Genomic DNA, 18399 nt, shown 5'->3' with positions numbered 1-18399 from the left:
TAAATAAAACTCAGCTTGTTCTCAGTGGTCAAGCAGCAGGTGGTGGGGAGAGGTTCAGGACTAAAGGACACCCTTGAATGTGACACTAGAAGCTAACCCAGATTTCCTAAACATTATAAGTCCCACACAGCACCTAGGAAGTGCAGTGTCCCTAGCCTTGGTGCAGTACCCCACATCTAGGTCATGAAAACAGAAAACCTTAGGATCTGCAAACAGCTAAATGGGGAACCAGGCTGGTTTCTATATGGAAAAAAATTCCTGATAGACAAGGACAAAGTGATGTTTATTGGATCCCAGGAATTTCCACCGACTATTTTAAGTTTTACGAAGCCACACTTTCTGACATTACTTCTCTGTGAGTCTGAACTCACTTCATCAGATGCTGTGACCACTTCATGTGATCAGCATTTGACAAAGTGATCTCTGATTCAGAAAAAGACTACACTATACATCTCTGCCTTAGTCAATCTATAAGGTTCAAATCCACCCTAGTTCTTCCTGAGTTCAGATTAACATAGCTAACCAAATCTCTCTGCTTATAAGACAAATTAATTATTCAAAGCAAAGAATCGGCAGTACATTTAAGCCAAAGGGCAGTGCATGATAACAGACCATTGATCTGTGATGCTGGACATGCAGGTCTCAGAATACAAAAGTTGCACTATGACATGAAACACTTTGTTTGGTTCATCAAGCTTGTTTGGTTTCTTAACTAAATGCAGTCTTATTTTGGGTGGGGAGGAGAAGAATTACACTGGGTATAATTAAAACAAGGCTTTGAATACATAAAGATTACCCACAGCTTTGATAGGTTGCAACGAGGCATTCATAAAAATAAAATTAAATAAAATTTCAGGAACTCAATTTAACTGTTACAAGCTCTTAATTGAAGAGAAATTACCATTCACTCATTAGCTTTTGTAACCCGAACTCAGTGGATTGTCTTGCTCTTCACATAAAAACAGTAGCTTAGTTCCCAACACTATAGGACAGCTTTAATTAGAGACCTTACTGATGGAAATACCAACATTTATAGAGCTCGGTGATGTGCTGCTCAAATGCAGTGATTATATAGACTATGCCAGGATCCTTAAATGTATAGCTTTCTGTTTTCAGGCAGCTGCATGTGAGTGCAGTGTGCATCTACACACGCTACCCCCTCTACCTCTAGGTAGCTGGCTCTGAACGACCGTACTGTGAAATAAAAAATATTGTGGATAGGTGCCATGACTCTAAAGGGTTACAAACTATTGCACTAGGTCTTAGCTCTTTCTCGAGTTCCCATTTCAGATGCTCCCAATATTGGGCCTAGACTAGGCTCGTCTTCACGCAGTTTGAGGCAGACAGTGGAATTTATCATTTGATATAAATGATGATTTATTACATTCTTATTAATAATTTCTGTTGAGTACTCTGCTGAGCATTAGAGCACATCAAAGGAGACATGAGCACCATATTATTAATATGGAATATACAGATGACAAAGGAACTATATACCATAGGAGAGCCCCTTAGTTATCCAATTCCTTTGGTACCATCAAGCATAGAACATGGGACAATATTCACATCTTCTGTCTCAGGATACATATATTATTGAATCACTTCGAAAACCTTTGTTAAAGTTATTCAAACTTATCCCTGGCCTTATTCCCTAATTTCTATTGTGCTTTGGCAATTAAAAAAAAATCAATAATAATTTCCTGTTTAGTGAAAGTACAGCAAAAATTTGGCATGAGCTTCTGATGCAACAGCTCAGCAACTGGCATCTGTCTGGAGAGGTTTTAGATGGAAAACAAAACAAAAAGAAAAGAAGGGGCAAATTTAGCTGCAAAAAAACAGGGCATTTTAGCTGCAAAATCTTGAGGATAATTCTTTTATTGCATTAATCCCCAGCTTTACTGCACTCTGGGGGTTTCTGGTTACAAGTTGAACACGGACAATGAAATAAAAGATGAGGTACTTGAAATCTTTCCTCCAGATTCATGTTGCCTTTCTGAAACATTTTGATTATATGGATCGTGGTGTGTTTATAGAACTAATCCCAGGTTGCTACTTCAATAAAATCTTCCCACTTCATAATCTTTTTTCTGGTTTTGTGTTCTGTCTCCAAGGTGCACCCAGGAGTGAACACAGAGTGGGGAAACCAAACAGCAGTCAGGGAATTCGTCCTCCTGGGATTCAGGAACATCTCGGAAATACAAGTTCTTCTTTTCCCAGTGTTTCTAACAATCTATATTCTGACCATGGCTGGGAACATCCTCATCCTTGTCTTGATTGTAGTTGATCACCGTCTTCATACCCCCATGTACTTTTTCCTGGGGAATTTATCCTGCTTGGAGACCTGCTACACTTCATCCATTCTGCCCAGGATGTTGGCAAGCTTTGTGACTGGAGATGAAACCATTTCATTCAGTGGATGCTTCACACAGTATTTTTTCTTTGGTTTATTGTCAGGTTCAGAATGCTGTCTCTTAGCAGCAATGTCTTATGACCGGTATTTGGCAATATGCAAACCACTGCATTATGCATCTCTTATGAATGGACGATTCTGCTTACAGCTAGCAGCCATGTCCTGGACAAGTAGTTTTCTGGCTATTGGTATAACAATAGTTTTAATGCTAAACTTAACTTTTTGTGGCCCTAATGAAATGGACCATTTCTTTTGTGATTTTATCCCAATCGTAAAACTCTCCTGCAGCGACACATTCATGCTGGAAGTTGTAGCTGCCATTCTGCTTCCTTTATGGACTTTTCCACCATTTTTATTAACAATGACATCTTACATCTGTATCATCACAGCCATCCTGAAAATCAGCTCTACCACCAAGAGGCAAAAGGCTTTTTCCACCTGCTCCTCCCACCTCACTGTAGTGACAATATTTTATGGGACCGTATTTATTGTGTATATGGTACCAAAAAAGGACACCCTGAGAGACTTGGATAAAGCCTTCTCTTTCTTCTACACTGTCCTCACTCCCCTAATTAACCCCTTCATATACAGCTTGAGAAACAAAGAGGTAAAACAGGCCCTGACAAAAGTTGTTGCTAAATTCTGTGTTGTGAAAGAAATTCAGACTTCCCCATGTTCATGTTTTCAGTGCAAATGAAATAGAAATAAAAATTGGGTTGCTTCAAGACATCTGCTTTACTAGACCATTAGGCACATTGTTTCTATGTGAATTCAGTGGCCATCTAGATTCTCTTCCAAAACAGCACTGATACTTGTGTTGTGTGAGGTTATGAATTCATCTACAGGATATTTTAAGAGTTCTTCTTAGGGATCACAAAATCATTGAAAAGTATGTCTTGAACGGATCTCAGGAGTTCATCCTTTCCAGCCCCCGATCCAGGGAAGAATCATCCCTATCTAAACCATCCTATACAAGTGTTTCTTTGACCTGCTTTTCAAAGGATGCAGAAAAGGTTGAAGTGCTGAATGACTGTTTTGCCTCCATCTTCACAGGAAAGGTCAGCTCCCAGATAGTTTGGGGAGGAGGTGAGCAGCCAACAGTGGCAAAAGAGGTTAGAGACTATTTTGAAAAGCTGGACATATGCAAGTTCATGGAACAAGATAAGATGCACCCAAGGGTGCTGAGGAGTTGGCTGATGTGATTGCAGAGCCATTGACCCCCCTCTTTAAAAACTCATATCAATCAGGAGAGATCCCCAATGACTGGAAAAGGGCAAACATAGTGCCCATATTTAAGAAAGGGAAAAAGGAGGGTCTTAGCAACTACATACCAGTCAGCCTCAGCTTAGTCCCTAGCAAAATCATGGAGCAGATCCTCAAGAAACCCATTTCTAAGCACTTGAAGGAGAAGGAGGTAATGAGGAACAGTCAGCAAAGCTTCACCAAGGGCAAGTCATACCTGACCAACCTGACTGCCTTCTATGATGTGATGACTGGCTCTGTGGATGTGGGAAGACCAGTGGACACGGTGTACCTTGATTTTAGCAAGGCTTTGGATATTGTCTTCCACAATATTCTCACAGGCAAGCTAAGGAAGTATGGGCTTGGATGAATGGACTCTAAGGTGTTCATAAAACTGGCTGGAGCATCAGGCTCAGGAGGTAGTAATAAATGGCTTGATGTCTACCTGGCTGCAGGTATCAAGTGGAGAGGCCCAGGGGTTGGTCCTGGTGCCAGTTTTGTTCAAGGTCTTCATCAACGACTTGGAAGATGGCATAGCGTGCACCCTCTGGAAATTTGCAGATAACATCAAGCTGGGGGGTAGTAGTAGATACACTGGATGGTAGGGCTAGGATTTAGCATGATCTAGATAAATTGGAGGATTGGTCCAAAAGCAATCTTATGAGGTGCAATAAGGAAAAGTGCAAAGTCCAGCACCAGTACAGGCTGGGAGCTAACTGACTGGGCAGAAGCTCTGCAGAAAAGGGCCAGGAGGTTACACTGGACAATAAGCTGAATATGAGCCAACAGTATGCCCTTGTTGCCAAGAAGGCTAATGGCATATGGCATACTCAACTGCATCGGTAGGCTTTCTAGCCAGAGTATAGTCTGGAAGGGAAAGAGGGAAAGCTGTTTGGATTGCTCCCTCTATCCCACAAATTGTTCCACTGCCCCCCATCTCCACCTTGATCTCCTCTCCACCCTGTGATCAGCCCCTCCATCTGTGGATTTCTCCTGGACCCCCAAGTTGGCCCCTCTACCCCTGGATCACTGCGCTGCTACCCCAATCTGCATGACAGCTGTGTCACCAAAGCAGAAGAGATCCCACTTCGTGCCTGCTCCTGGGCTTCCCATGGCCCATGCTGCCCTCTTACACCGGGTTACATGCCCCACTGGCTCCCACAGTTGCCTGGCAGCTATCACCACCTTCTTCCTGTCTCCTCTTTAGTTGTGGGGACTGGATCTGGGTGGGGGGAAGACATTGGGCAGCAAGACATTGGGCAGCAAAACATCGTTCCAGGAATTGGGAGGCCTGAATGGGGTGGAGGGTCAATTGGAGTGGCAGGACTATGATTTGGGGCTAAAGGCGCTGATTTGAGGGACAGAAGGGCAGCACCCACCCGCTCCCCTCTCTGACATCCTTAACATTTTCAGTTAGCAACTGCTGTAACTTTGGATGAGTCTCGGGAGTCTTGCTTTCCTGCCTGCTCCACGGCCCAGCTACCCACCATCACTTTGCCCTGGCACCTCCCCCTCAGCTTGACCCCGCCCCCTCTCAATTCTGCCCGAGTGGTACGAGGAACACCAAGCCATCCCCACGCGAGTTTTGAGGCTGTCCTAGCCCTTACGTAGGAGAACTGTCTGGTGTGCCCCATGGCAGAGAGAAAGGCACAGGAACAGGACTGAGGAGATTCAAGAAGGGTAGACTCATGTTGGATAGGGAAGCAGGGCGAGTGAAAAGAGGGATCGTACCCTGATGGCAAGGACATTGTCCTGGGCAGCGGGACACGCGAGTTTGAATCACTTCATTGCTGCAAAGACCCAGTTGTTTTCCTTTTCCGTCCCCTGGTGTCTGAGGTGCCAGCTCACCTTTCTCTGGGGCTCGCAGTCAGCACGACCAAGATACCTGTGTCCGACTGGCAGCTGCACTCCCCTGTCCTCCAAACTCCACCTGCCCCTGCCACAAGGACAGCAACTTCAGGACCATCCCTGTCCAAATGGATCTAGCTGGGGGCAGCCGGGAAGGGCAGGCAGACATTAGGGCATGCTGAGAGGACCCACTCCTTCAAACGCAGAACGGGGTAAGACTTCACCTATCTCGTCGTCTTTCTTTCTCTCTCTCTCTCTCTCTCTCTCTCTTTCCTTCTCTTGACCATGAAGGTATGCTCATAAAAGGCAAGTATACAAACCAGGTTTATATTTTATACTGAAACCTATGATTGTGCTGGACTCTTTTTTATACAATTCTTTAGTATCATCATATGGGCACAAATTGGCTGAGTTATTTGTGCACACATTATGCCAGGAGGAGCCCTTAGACATCTCCTCAGGCTGAGGCTGGTCTTGGATGCACTATTTAGGTCATTCCTGAATCCAAGAGGCTGCTGATGATGATTATTTGGTCACAACAGTTTTTTTTATAATCCCTGGTCTACTGCCAGTGGTTGAAGATTTGAAGGACTAAACCCATCTCTCTCTTTGTTAAGTCCTTCAGATCTCATGACTTCTTCTTTTGGGATACTTCGCCAGGTCTGGGGTTTTGTGTTTGTTTTTTGCAGCTGAAATGCAGGGAAAAGGAGTTTTGTCCTCTGTAAGCATTAGGAAGGGTGTTTCAGGCTGGTTATCCTTGGTTAGCTGGACAGACCTGATTGAATACTCTTTACCAAGAGACTGAATGCTTCTTGACCAAGAAGATATACCAAGATTGAACGCTTCTTTACCAAGAAGCGTGATTTGACATTAGATATAATTCTGCTATTTTGCAATGTGACAGGTCCACTTTTTACATCAACGCATTGTTCAATTCATGGGATATAAGAGTTTGTATTTAGGGAAGTCCACAGCTAATTCTTTTGGTGCTGTGCAGGGGTACTGTCTCCCCTTTGGCTTCCAACATGGGACAAGATTTGTTTTGTACTGCTTTTCCCATTCCCATTTTGTAACATTCATAATCAGTTTAGAAGTTATTACCCTTGTAACTAGCTAGAACCAATTTCCAGCAATGGCAAATTAAAAGGAGGGCTTTGTAACACAGGCTGGAAATGACACTAGTTTTTGCCCCTGGATGCAAGACATGCAGATAACAGCTGAGATCATGTCTGTAAACTAGAAGGAGAAGAAAAATGAGAGAGAGAAAAAGATAAGGAAAACAGTTAAGCCGTGCAAGGTGTGTACGTAGCAAGTGTGGGCCATTCATCATTAAGTACCTTGTGTACAAAGGCAAGTCAAAGACCTGCTAGAGGTTATTAGGAAGAGTAAAGTGGTAGCATAGTGAGGGAAAACAGCAGGCAGAGTGTTGTAGCTCTTTGCCTCATTATATTTGGAAGAGACTAAAGAGAAGCAGTGTGGATGTTTAACTGAACGTGCTCAAGAAGGCTCAGAAAGGGCGCTGCAGTTGGGAAGGCAAGTAAAGGATTTAAAGCACATATCAGGTAGCTCAGGGAAACCTATGTCCATCCATCCTGTTGAAAAGAAGTGTGAGGAGTTTATAATGTCTTTGCAAGGAAGAGGATGCATGTGTCTTGTTCATACCTGTAAAAAGAGAAGCAGTTGCAGAACTGGATAGATGAAAGAGTGCATATATAATTAGAGGTGTGAGGGACTAAAGAAATGTGGAGATAAATGAGTAAAGGAACCAATAAATCTGTGAATAAATGCATTCATGGAAAAGTCTCACTAAATAGGACCCGGTGGGATCCTGGTCTCAGTTAACGACTCTAGTTTGAGCAGCACAGCAAGGGCTGTGTTTTGGTCTCGACTGCAGAGGATCCAGACTTATGGAGCATCTAATCTTAGTTTAGCACTTCCAAAATTCACATGTTTAGAGAAGCCTAGATTGGAAGTCCATAGCCATCTAAATCTGACCTCCTGCATCCAGCAGGACAGAAATGTCACTGATGTTCCCTACACTGAGTCCAATAACGTGCAAGCATCTAACTGCAGTCTGGAGTGATTCACCCCATTGTTAAGCTATTTGTCCCCATAGTTATTCACCTATATGATTTAATATTTGATGCTTATTCCCAGTCTGAATGTTCCTGGCTTTTACTTCCAACCACTGCATTTTACTTTGCTTTTGTTGAGTGCAGTGAAGAGCCCTTAGATACCTGATATAGTCTCCTCTTGCATAGTCTGCAGGTCATTGTTATGGTTCTCCTACAACCTTTCCACGTGTTCAACATTATTTTTAAAAATAAGGGTACCAGATCTAGTGTCCCCAAGGCTGCTTGCAGAGGTTTAACTCCCTTCCTAGTCCTGTTTACTACTCCTCTGTTTATACAGCCATGATTTACCCAAGTCCTTCTTGCCAGTGAAAGGCCACAGTGACTTATGTACACAAATCCATACAGAAGTCACCAGTTTCTGAAACACAGGTCTTTATGCTGCAAGTAGAGGCCACATTCTTTGTTCCCAGAAGTATTAACTTGCAGTTGCATGTATTGATGTCCACAGTGTGGACCTAGGTTACCAGCTGATCCAGGATACTCTGCATAACTGCCCTCTTCTCACTGGCATTTACTCCTTTGTGCTTATTGCAGGATCTGCCGGCTACGCCAGCAGACGTTTGAAATATGCCCAGTTAGCTAGTGAAAACAGTGAACGTGACCTGGGTCTGAGGCATGCTAGTAAAAACTATCCAAGGGCAACTCCCCAAGAGGAATTTTCCTTTTCTGTCACTCAGCCTTGTCTTTACTCATATCCTTTTGCTGCTAGTCTACATTAGTTACTAGTTAAGTAGTCTTGCCTACCAAACACAACAGGGAGCTCAGAATCAGTGGGTGTTTCTACACATCCATTAATGCAGTGGTTACTGCACATTTAATTTAGTATTGTATAACCAAGTACTAAATAAATGCACAGTAACCAGAGTTATTGCACAGTAGTGCCGGCAAATGCCTTTTTAGTGACACTACTGTGCAGTCGCATAATAATACTGCACAGTAGCGTATTAGCACTGTCCATCACATGACGCGCTACTGTGCAGTGTTATTAAGCTACTGCACAGTTAACGTCGTATGTAGATGCACGGAGTGAGACCCGGATTTTCGTTTGAGGTCTGTTCAGCATTAGTACAATGCAGGGAGCTCAGCCTTGGTCATGGTCTTTGAAACAGTGGGTACAACGGTGCTCTGATCTTAGCTGCTCCCCCACCCCGACATTTTCATGACAGCTACGATGACACACAAGGACAGGTACGTCACACAAAGACAGCTGCAAACAATAACAAGAATTCATGTATGTGTTACAGGACTCTGCAGTGATGAAATGGAGCATGGAAACAGCACAGAGGTGACAGAGTTTGTGTTGCTGGGACTGTCTCAGACCTGGGAGGTCCAGCTGTTCCTCCTTGGCTTGTTTCTTCTCTTCTACTCGCTGATCCTGCCAGCTAATGTCCTCATCATCCTCACCATCCACAAAGATCCCCACCTGGGCTCCCCCATGTATTTCTTCCTGGCCAACTTGGCCTTCCTGGATATTTGTTACTGCTCTGTCATTCCACCTAGAATGCTAGCTGACTTCTTCTCCCGCCGCAAAGCTATCTCCTACAGGGTCTGCCTAGCACAGCTGTTCTTTCTCCACTTCTTAGGAGGAGCTGAAATCTTCCTGCTCATTGGCATGGCCTTTGACAGGTACGTGGCCATCTGTAAGCCACTACACTATGCCACCATGGTAAACAGAGGGGTCTGCTGGGCCTTAGTGGTGGCCGCCTGGGCAGGGGGATTCATGCATTCCATTATCCAAGTCGCCCTCATTGTTCCTCTCCCCTTCTGTGGTCCCAACAAGCTGGACAACTTCTTCTGTGACATTACCCAGCTGATCAAGCTGGCCTGCGCTGACACCTACATCTTGGAATTCATCATGTTCTTCAACAGCGGCCTGGCCACCTTCATGTGCTTCCTCCTTCTGCTGATCTCCTACGGGGCCCTGCTGGTCTGGCTGAGGGCAAGCTCCTCCCATGGGAAGAGCAAAGCAGCCTCCACCTGTGTCACCCACATCATCATTGTCTTTGTCATGTTCGGCCCAGCCATCTATGTCTACTGCCGGCCCTTCCGTAGCTTCCCCATGGACAAGGTGGTGGCCGTCTTCCACACCGTGGTCTTCCCCCTCGTGAATCCCATGATCTACACGCTGAGGAATAGGGAGATCCTCAGTGCTATGAAGAGGCTGCTGGACAGATCTGGCCTCTGGAAAGGAAAATAGAGGACTGCCAGAATAATAGAAATGCAGAGATTAGAATATTTTTGTTGTGCTGGGCAAGGTTTTGTTTGAGGTGTACTGGAGTAGCACTTTAATCATGGTATGGGTTCTGCAAGTTAACCACAGAGCTCCTCTGAAGTATCCTGGAAAGAAACTTTTAGAAACTTAGTATCTATTGAGTACAGTGATTTTTTACACTGTGGGTACATTACACACGTGCTTTAAGGCACAGTAGCCTATTATACTGCACATTAACTTGTCATGTAAAAACCCATGCAATTACTCTAATGCACAATAAAGTAGGCTACTGTGCATTATGCATCACTTTAAAATGTGCACTTTTTATACTGCACATTAGGGCAGCTTAATGCGCTTATATTTAGTACCTGACATTGGAGGTACTAAACCTAATGTGCATTAAAAAAACACATGAATGCAGGTTTTAATGGTGCAGAACCTATGGTCTAATTTTCTGGGTCCATAGAAAAACTTTGGAATAAATGTATTATCCATGAAGTGATCTATAATATAGATGGACAGGCTCCACAACAGCTGTGTAGAAACACTGTACTAACTGTAAAGCAGGGTTTTTCAACCCCCAGTTGACAACCTCCCGCTCTATAGTATCTATGGAATAACTAAAAATTAACTTGGTATAAGCCAGGCAGTAACTCTATATTAACTATGGAGTAAGTCTACATCATCTGTGGGGCAATTCTGTTAGCTCTGTAAGTATATAGCCCCAAATCCTATTGGGCTAATTCTTGTTCAGGCTATTCCAGAAAAGGTATGTCACCTCATGACCCTTAATCCTACTTCATCCTGGAAAATGTGTAGTTCCCCTACTGCTCCTGCAAAGACTAATCCTATTTTGCCCTGCAGATCCATAGTAGTAGAAATATCCCTACTAATAGTACTGCCACTCCCTTTTGCCCAGTAGCCAAGTGCTTAGAGCACTTCTGGAAAAGATGGGAGTCCTAAAGCCAAAAGGAGAGCCTGCAAGAGGGAACTTGACTCTTGCAAACCTTTCCTCTCGGTGGGCTAGTTTTAAGGGGAGGGATAGAGGATGCTCTGCTCCCATTTGGAGGGATTCATCTGAGAGGGGGGACACAAGATTTGGGCCAAATAACTGTGGCAACACTCTAGTACCTCTGGATTGTTTTCTTTTTATAACTGGAATGAGCCTGTAGCACCCGGAGAGTAATACTCTGGTGACTCTATGGCCAGACAGGCAAAGTCTGAGAGCTGTAGAAAGTGGAAAAGAAGGTGGGACTGAGTGTGAGATTGGCAGGGACACTGGTTGGACAAGGAGCAAAATAAAATAATAATGGTTGCATTTTATTAAGCCATTGTCAACACACTTCCCAAACCAGCCAAAATGAGGATGAGCACACTGCTGTGGCAGTTTAGGCATAGTAATATCAATGAATGATGGGATTTTGTGCTGGTTAGGAATTATTATACTGTAATTGCACTGCCCTGTAAAGCTTTTTGTCAGCCTTTTCCCCAGCATCCTAATTTTGCCTCAAACCTCGGTTACTGAAGATACATTCAATATGTTGGTCTGTGGAAGTAACAGTAGGAAGCCCCCAGACAATGGGAAGCGAGCAGGGACAGATCCATAGATGGTGTGGTGGCATAGCTGCAGATGTGACCCCCCACCTCTGGCTGTGCCCCCAATGCACAGTGAGCTCCTGCTGGCACTTCAGAGCAGCTCCTGCTGACAGCTCCATGTGTGGCGTGAGCTCATCCCCTTCAGTGGTGTGCAAAATGAGCTGTCTTAGCTGAGAGATGTAAAATGAGCTGTCGCAACTTCTCTACCTCACCTTATCACTGCAATCCTGAATCTGCCCCTGGTAGCTAGACACAAGTCAATGATTAGACTCCTTTAGAAACCAACACCTCCCATGGATCCTCCTGGAACTACTTCAGACAGGTTCTCAGAGGAAAGGAAGTTTCTTGAGGCCTCTTGTAGACTTTCTTGCCTATCCCACATATGCTATAAAGGTTAGAAACACACAAGAAGTAACTTTAGGAACAGACTCAGCAGGCTTGGCCACAAGTAAAATTTAAGTCGCCATACAAACTAGGCAGAAAAATATCTACATTATATGTAAACCTTTAATGGCTTGTTTCCCATATTATGGCACCTTAAAATGGGTGCATGTATAGCACCCTACCTATATACACTGCAATTCATATGTTAACATGTAAATACCTATATACACATTAATTCATTTCTTAACATGTAAAGGGGGCCTCAGACCAGTGGTTTTCAACCTGTAGTCCACAGTCCCCTGGGGGTCCACAGACTATGTCTAATGGGTCTGTGAAAGTTGACCATGATTAATCAAAAGTAGGAGAATACCTACACTTACAATGCAAAGGGGTCTACAACCCCATTTATAATTTCCAAAAGGGCCACACGTTCATTCACATTTTTTTAGGGGTCCACAAATGAAAAAAGGTTGAAAGCCGCTACCTTAGACTACAACATTCAGTCTATACTAATAGTATCTGGATTGGATTGCTGAACTTGTCTACTCATTTAAATAGTTAAGGGCCAAAGGGGGATAATTCAACAGGATTCTCCTGTTTAACTAGCCAGTGACTGATTGCAATCCCTGATGAGTTGCCACAAACCATCTCACTAAACTCAGATAAAAGCGTGAAAGACTGAATAGCAGAAGGACAATGTCAAGCAATGTTTGCAACTGTATACGACAGCTTAACCAGGAGTTCGAATGAAAGGTTGGAAAATAAAAACGGTGCTGGCACAAGATGGCAACACAGGGCCATGAAGAACCATGTTCTGGTCATGAAGAATATGGGCAAGATGGAGAGTATGGAAAAGAGGGAAAAACAGATGGCTAGCCATCTAACAAGCACTTGCGGGCAGCAGGGACTGAGGGGTGGGAGCTGGGAAGCGAGCTGCATACTTCTGATCAAATGCATCAGAAACTGTTAACAGAGAGAAGGTGAACCCTACAACAACCACCAAACGGCATCAGGTCGTCAGGAATGACAGACTAGGACCAGCAGAGACAGTCTGCCTCACTGTGTCCAGTCCCCCGAGTCCACAAGAGCATCTGCAACACTTCATCTCCAGGCACACCACATGCCACTAAACTCCCCCTCTCAGACGATCAAAATTTAGAGCCGTAGTGCAAAAAAACCCCAAAAACAAAGCCTCAAAAACTGCAGTGTGACACAGGAAGGAGACAGCAGGGGAGGCCAAAGGTGCTCCACAGGCCTTGGCCCCTGCCCTCACAGGGAGCTGGTTAGGTAAAGTGAGATAAGTCTGAGAGAAGTCTAAGATGGGCCTATAGTCTGCATTCATACAGTATTTAACAAAGGGATCATCATCACGGCACCCCCCTATAATGGGGACCTGTTACGTGGGACACTTGGTGCGTGGAAGTGAGGTGCAGATTGAGACTCAGGGCAGAGCCAAAAAAAAAACCTTGGGCAGGTAAAGTGGGGCTTATGTTGCAAACCTTTCTTACACGAGCATTCCCAGAGCATGCCTAATGCACACTGATGGGACGAGACTTTGTACAACATGCAATAGCAGCTTCTGCTTTTGGCTGGAGGCAGAGGAGGCCTCCACAGCCGTCACCCACGCTTCCTTTTTCTTTTTCTTGCAGTTTTGAACCCTACTAAAGATGCCTTTGAAAAGCTCTAGTAGCCCTAGTATCATCACCCATGCAACAGGCAACATGCAACTTTCAGTCCTTTCCATCCTCTCATCAAACTGAAGTCTTTCAAGGGGAACAATTTCCTTTGCTGAGTGCCTCAAACAGTACTTCTCCACCTTTTACTGCAAAGCTCATCCTACTGACAGCTGTCTTGCAACTGATACCTGGCCTTATTTTACCCACTGAGGTGCAGATGATTCTGGAAGCAGGGCCAGCATCCAGCTGGGCATTTGCCCCTGCTTGGAGGATCTCGTTCCCACCATGATCACATCATGACCAGTTAGCTGTCCTGCAGATCCAACATGATCAGCCATTTCTCCCGTGACTGCACCTTGCTGGAAACCTCCTGGGAGGAAAATATATCCTAGGAGTAAGCTCTCTCCCTGGCTGTGTTTACTGTGCTCCGTGCCTTAGTACTCAGATCAGCCCCTCGCAATCCTCTTGAGCATCTTGATAGTGAGGAAAATGCTCATTTAGAGAACTTTCCTCATTTAAGAGAGTGAGGAATTTGGGAGGGATTTATTGCTTCCCTCCCCAGTCCATCCCTGTTGAAAACTTAGTCCTGAGAGGCTATAAGTGAGAACCCAGCTTTAAAAATATATATATATATTTATGCTGGCTACTTCTCCGGCTTGCCATCACCATGGACAGAATTTGTCTAAATATTCTTCCTTGTTTCTCCCAAAATGGAAAATTTTCAGCATTACCCTCCTCTGAAGATTTTGCATCTTTGAGTCTTGCCCTGATACGAAAAGTAGGGAAAAAAATGCAACATTTTCCAGGAAACAGAAATCCCCGTTCCTAGACAGTGCTCGCTCGCTCGCCCTCTCAAAGACACTCATGCTTATGCACAGTCTATAAGGGACACCTCAATCCTTCAGACTCACACCTCTGAAGCTGATTACCGCTCACAGTCCTAATAACAAGTGTTTTGCCCGGGGTTGTTGGTTCTAGATAAGCTGTGGATTAAGCTGCATTAAAGTTATGCACAAAGCTATGAGGAGAAGTGGACACGCCGGAGGGCAGGGAACAGCTGCACGCAGACCTGGACAGGTTGGACAAGTGGGCAGAAAACAACAGGATGCAGTTCAACAAGGAGAAATGCAAAGTGCTGCACCTAGGAAGGAAAAATGTCCAGCACACCTACTGCCTAGGGAATGACCTGCTGGGTGGCACAGAGGTGGAAAGGGATCTTGGAGTCCTAGTGGACTCCAAGATAAACATGAGCCGGCAGTGTGACGAAGCCATCAGAAAAGCCAATGGCACTTTATCGTGCATCAGCAGATGCATGACAAATAGGTCCAGGGAGGTGATACTTCCCCTCTATCGGGCGCTGGTCAGACCGCAGTTGGAGTACTGCGTGCAATTCTGGGCGCCACACTTCAAGAAGGATGCAGATAACCTGGAGAGGGTCCAGAGAAGGGCAACTCATATGGTCAAGGGCCTGCAGACCAAGCCCTACGAGGAGAGACTAGAGAAACTGGACCTTTTCAGCCTCCGCAAGAGAAGGTTGAGAGGCGACCTTGTGGCTACCTATAAGTTCATCACGGGGGCACAGAAGGGAATTGGTGAGTATTTATTCACCAAGGCACCCCCAGGGGTTACAAGAAACAATGGCCACAAGCTAGCAGAGAGCAGATTCAGACTGGACATTAGGAAGAACTTCTTCACAGTTCAAGTGGCCAAGGTCTGGAACGGGCTCCCAAGGGAGGTGGTGCTCTCCCCTACCCTGGGGGTCTTCAAGAGAAGGTTAGATGAGTATCTAGCTGGGGTCATCTAGACCCAGCACTCTTTCCTGCTTATGCAGGGGGTCGGACTCGATGATCTATTGAGGTCCCTTCCGACCCTAACATCTACGAATCTATGAATCTATGAAAGTGACTTCACTTTAATTAAGAAAAATCAAAAAACCATGAAGACTTCCACAGATCATCCGCCTCCCTGCTGTGCAGCATCTGCAAGTACAAAGCATGTGTTTGTACTTCAGAATGGGAAAAAAAGAGCCATGGACTTTTCTCTCATTACTTAGAACCAAGTTACAGAAATAGTTTGGCTCCTAAAAGTCCAGATAGGCACGTGAGACTACATTCCCAGTAGAGATGTACTTCCCAGAAGTAATCCTGTCTGAAGGGTTTTCATTCTCATTGGCTTGCAGAAGGGTTTCTGCAATGCTCCTTGCTGGGAGGACCTTGTTTGGCTGGAGCCCCAGTAGACCCAGTCCTCCTCCTGCTGGCCTGGTGACCAAGAGCCTAGCTTGTCCCTCCCAGAGGGGTCACAGTCATGGCTCTCTTGGCTTGGCGCTGCCTTGCTAACGAGTCCCCTGGTGCCAAATTGCAATGCACTCCCCCGGCCTCAGAGCTCCACCCTTCCCAGACACAAGAACAGCATTGAAGCAGAGGGGCTATAGCTGGGGACAGCTGAGAGTGGAGGAGGCTGGGCACGGGACAGGATGGAAATGGGATTGTCTGCAGAGCCACTGCTTCACTAAAAACAGTGCAGGGTGAGTCTCCACCTCCCTCCCTCCCTAGATCAAGTCAGGTTTTTGGGTGTTAGCCGAATCCCCAGTTTTTTTGGCCCAGGGACTGCACATAAGATGCCAGCCCTGTAACAAGATATGTCTCACAATAGACATGGATATTATGCTTAGGTATTTTGAATTCGGACTTTAATTTGCACTTGGCTTGGAAGTCTTAAAAAGATCTTCCGTCCTTCCTTACCCAGATTTGTATTTTAGTATATAAAAACCATGCTGTGATGTTGTGCTGGGCACTTTTTAAAGCACCATTTAATATCAGCTTCTTGACACAACATGGGTCATTTCATGCTCGTCAACCCAGCCTGCTTGATAGCTCCTCAGGCTAAGGCTGGTCCTGAATATCTTGACTGGGTCTTCCCTAAATTGGGGAGAGGTGCTTGAGGGGGTGATAATTATGATGAAATTAGCCCCAAGAGCTACTCTTAATATCCACTTTGCATTTATCTGTTACTAGGATTGTCAGGGAGAGGGAAGTATTTTGTCATATGGACTTCCCCGCTGAAGATGATGGTTTGGCTGATCAAGCCCTTTCTGCTTACTAATTAATTTGATGCGGTCTTTCGTGCTGGCATCCAGTTTACTAAAACTTTTGCCAAGCGGTGAATTTTCCTTTGGATCTTGGGCCCTCAAGCCTTGGGCTTCTGCTCTATTACAATATTTTGTAATCTGGAGAATTTATTAAAAAGTTGTTGCCCCACTCTGTGAGCATCAGGTAGGTTGCTTCAGACTGTTCCCAATTGCTTGTTTTAAATCCTCTTTACTGAGACGGTGCAATTTGCCATTACATTTAACTCTGGTGTCACACAGTGTGACAGCGTTGCCTTTTCTAAATAAATGCATTGCTAATCTGCGGCACGTGGAAGAGTTCGGATTTTAGGAGCTCCGTGTTTCTTCCTTGATTCTCTTGGGTCTTCTGCCATGAGACAGCCTTTTCTTGCTCTGCTTTCCCCAGTCTAGACTCATCATGCTTTAGGGCCAGGGAGGAATTTTACCCCGTGGTCAGATGGTTGCAGACGGTGGGGTCCTTTGCCTTCCTCTAGCAAAGGACATGGCCCTTCTGGTTACATCTCTGAAATGTATTTTAACAACCGCTGCAGCAGCAGAACACCGACCACCACCGTCCCCCTGCTTTACCTCTGGCAGGTCAGGGTGCAATGCCTGTAGCTGTGGGGCAAGGCTGTCAGGTCAGGCTTGTTTATGGGTTAGAGAATGATTTGCATGGGATGGTTTGGCTAGGGATGATCCTGCCTCTGGCATGGAGATGGCCGAGAAAACCTGCCGAGGCTCCAGTCCTACTTCTCTATGCTTCTGTTCTATGATTTCATAGATGTTAGGGCTGGAAAGCACCTCAAAGATCTTCAAGTCCAGCCCCCTGCCCCAAAGGCAGTGAGGGTCAAAGGTTCCCAGCAAGATAAACATCCAAGCGTTTCTTGAATGATTGTCTGATCATATTCCTGGTCACTGGCCTCCTTACTTTCAGTAACATGCAGCGCAGTGGGAGCACTAACCTGGGCTCCAGGAGTTAATGCAGCCACCTGTCCTCCCCACACTGGACCCCATTTCCTTAAGCATTTCCCTGATTTCCAACACCAAGCATGGCTTCCTGCGGTGCCTTAGATATCCTTGAACCACCTGGTTTCTACCTTGGGAGTCCTCATTTGTCTTTGCAATTCCGTCTTTTCTGAGCGCGTACTGGCACTCCTTGGGCTCCTCTACATGAGGAGCGGAGGAACCGTGACACACTGCTTGCTGTTTTAACTTACTCTTCCACTGCTTTTCCCACTCCAATTTCTCCTTCAGATCTTTTGCTTGTCTTTGTATGCAAGGAGCTTCATCGTTATGATGTGGATACACCTTGCATGGGTTGGCTGTGGTTTTCCTCTGTTTGTTTCCTTTCCTTTCCCTTTTTCTTCTAGTTTAAACATGTGATAGGCATAATCCTAGGGTTTGTCTGCGCCTGTTGCGTCCAGCATGAAGGATGCTCTCCAGTTTTCTTACAAAGCGGGTAAGTACTACTGAGGACCCAACAAAGCGGGTACCAGGGGTCAGCAGGAAAGCAGCCAGCTAGAGGGAGCATAGCTCAGGGAGTTGGATGCTGCTATGCATAGCACAGGACTACTGGGATCTAGCCAGGACCCTTGCTCACAGTGGGCCAGGTATTTGCCCAGAGCTGTTTAACCATTTCATCCAATGACTATAAAATGCAAGGTGCAGTGGGCCAGTCCCAAAAGGAAGGGCATCTTTCTTTCTCCTTGGCCAATGTCCTAACCATAAGGCTATTAACCTGAAAGGTGGGGGATACCTTCCGCCGCCTCTGGCAACTAACACCTGTTAGT

The 18399-nt window shown here is 45.3% G+C and overlaps 2 protein-coding genes across 2 annotated transcripts; both read left to right on the top strand.

Moving 5' to 3' along the window:
- The first annotated feature begins 2243 nt into the window (after positions 1 to 2243).
- On the top strand, positions 2244 to 3107 carry LOC132243661 (olfactory receptor 11A1-like). The gene has a single exon (XM_059714054.1). It carries the CDS (start codon positions 2244 to 2246, stop codon positions 3105 to 3107), a length of 864 nt encoding a protein of 287 aa, XP_059570037.1.
- A 5789-nt stretch (positions 3108 to 8896) lies between these two features.
- On the top strand, positions 8897 to 9832 carry LOC102558238 (olfactory receptor 4N2-like). The gene has a single exon (XM_059714053.1). It carries the CDS (start codon positions 8897 to 8899, stop codon positions 9830 to 9832), a length of 936 nt encoding a protein of 311 aa, XP_059570036.1.
- Positions 9833 to 18399: the final 8567 nt, after the last annotated feature.

This window comes from Alligator mississippiensis, chromosome 11 (assembly GCF_030867095.1).
Source record: "Alligator mississippiensis isolate rAllMis1 chromosome 11, rAllMis1, whole genome shotgun sequence".
Taxonomy (NCBI): Eukaryota; Metazoa; Chordata; order Crocodylia; family Alligatoridae; genus Alligator; species Alligator mississippiensis.
This window is presented reverse-complemented; position numbering and strand designations above follow the sequence as displayed.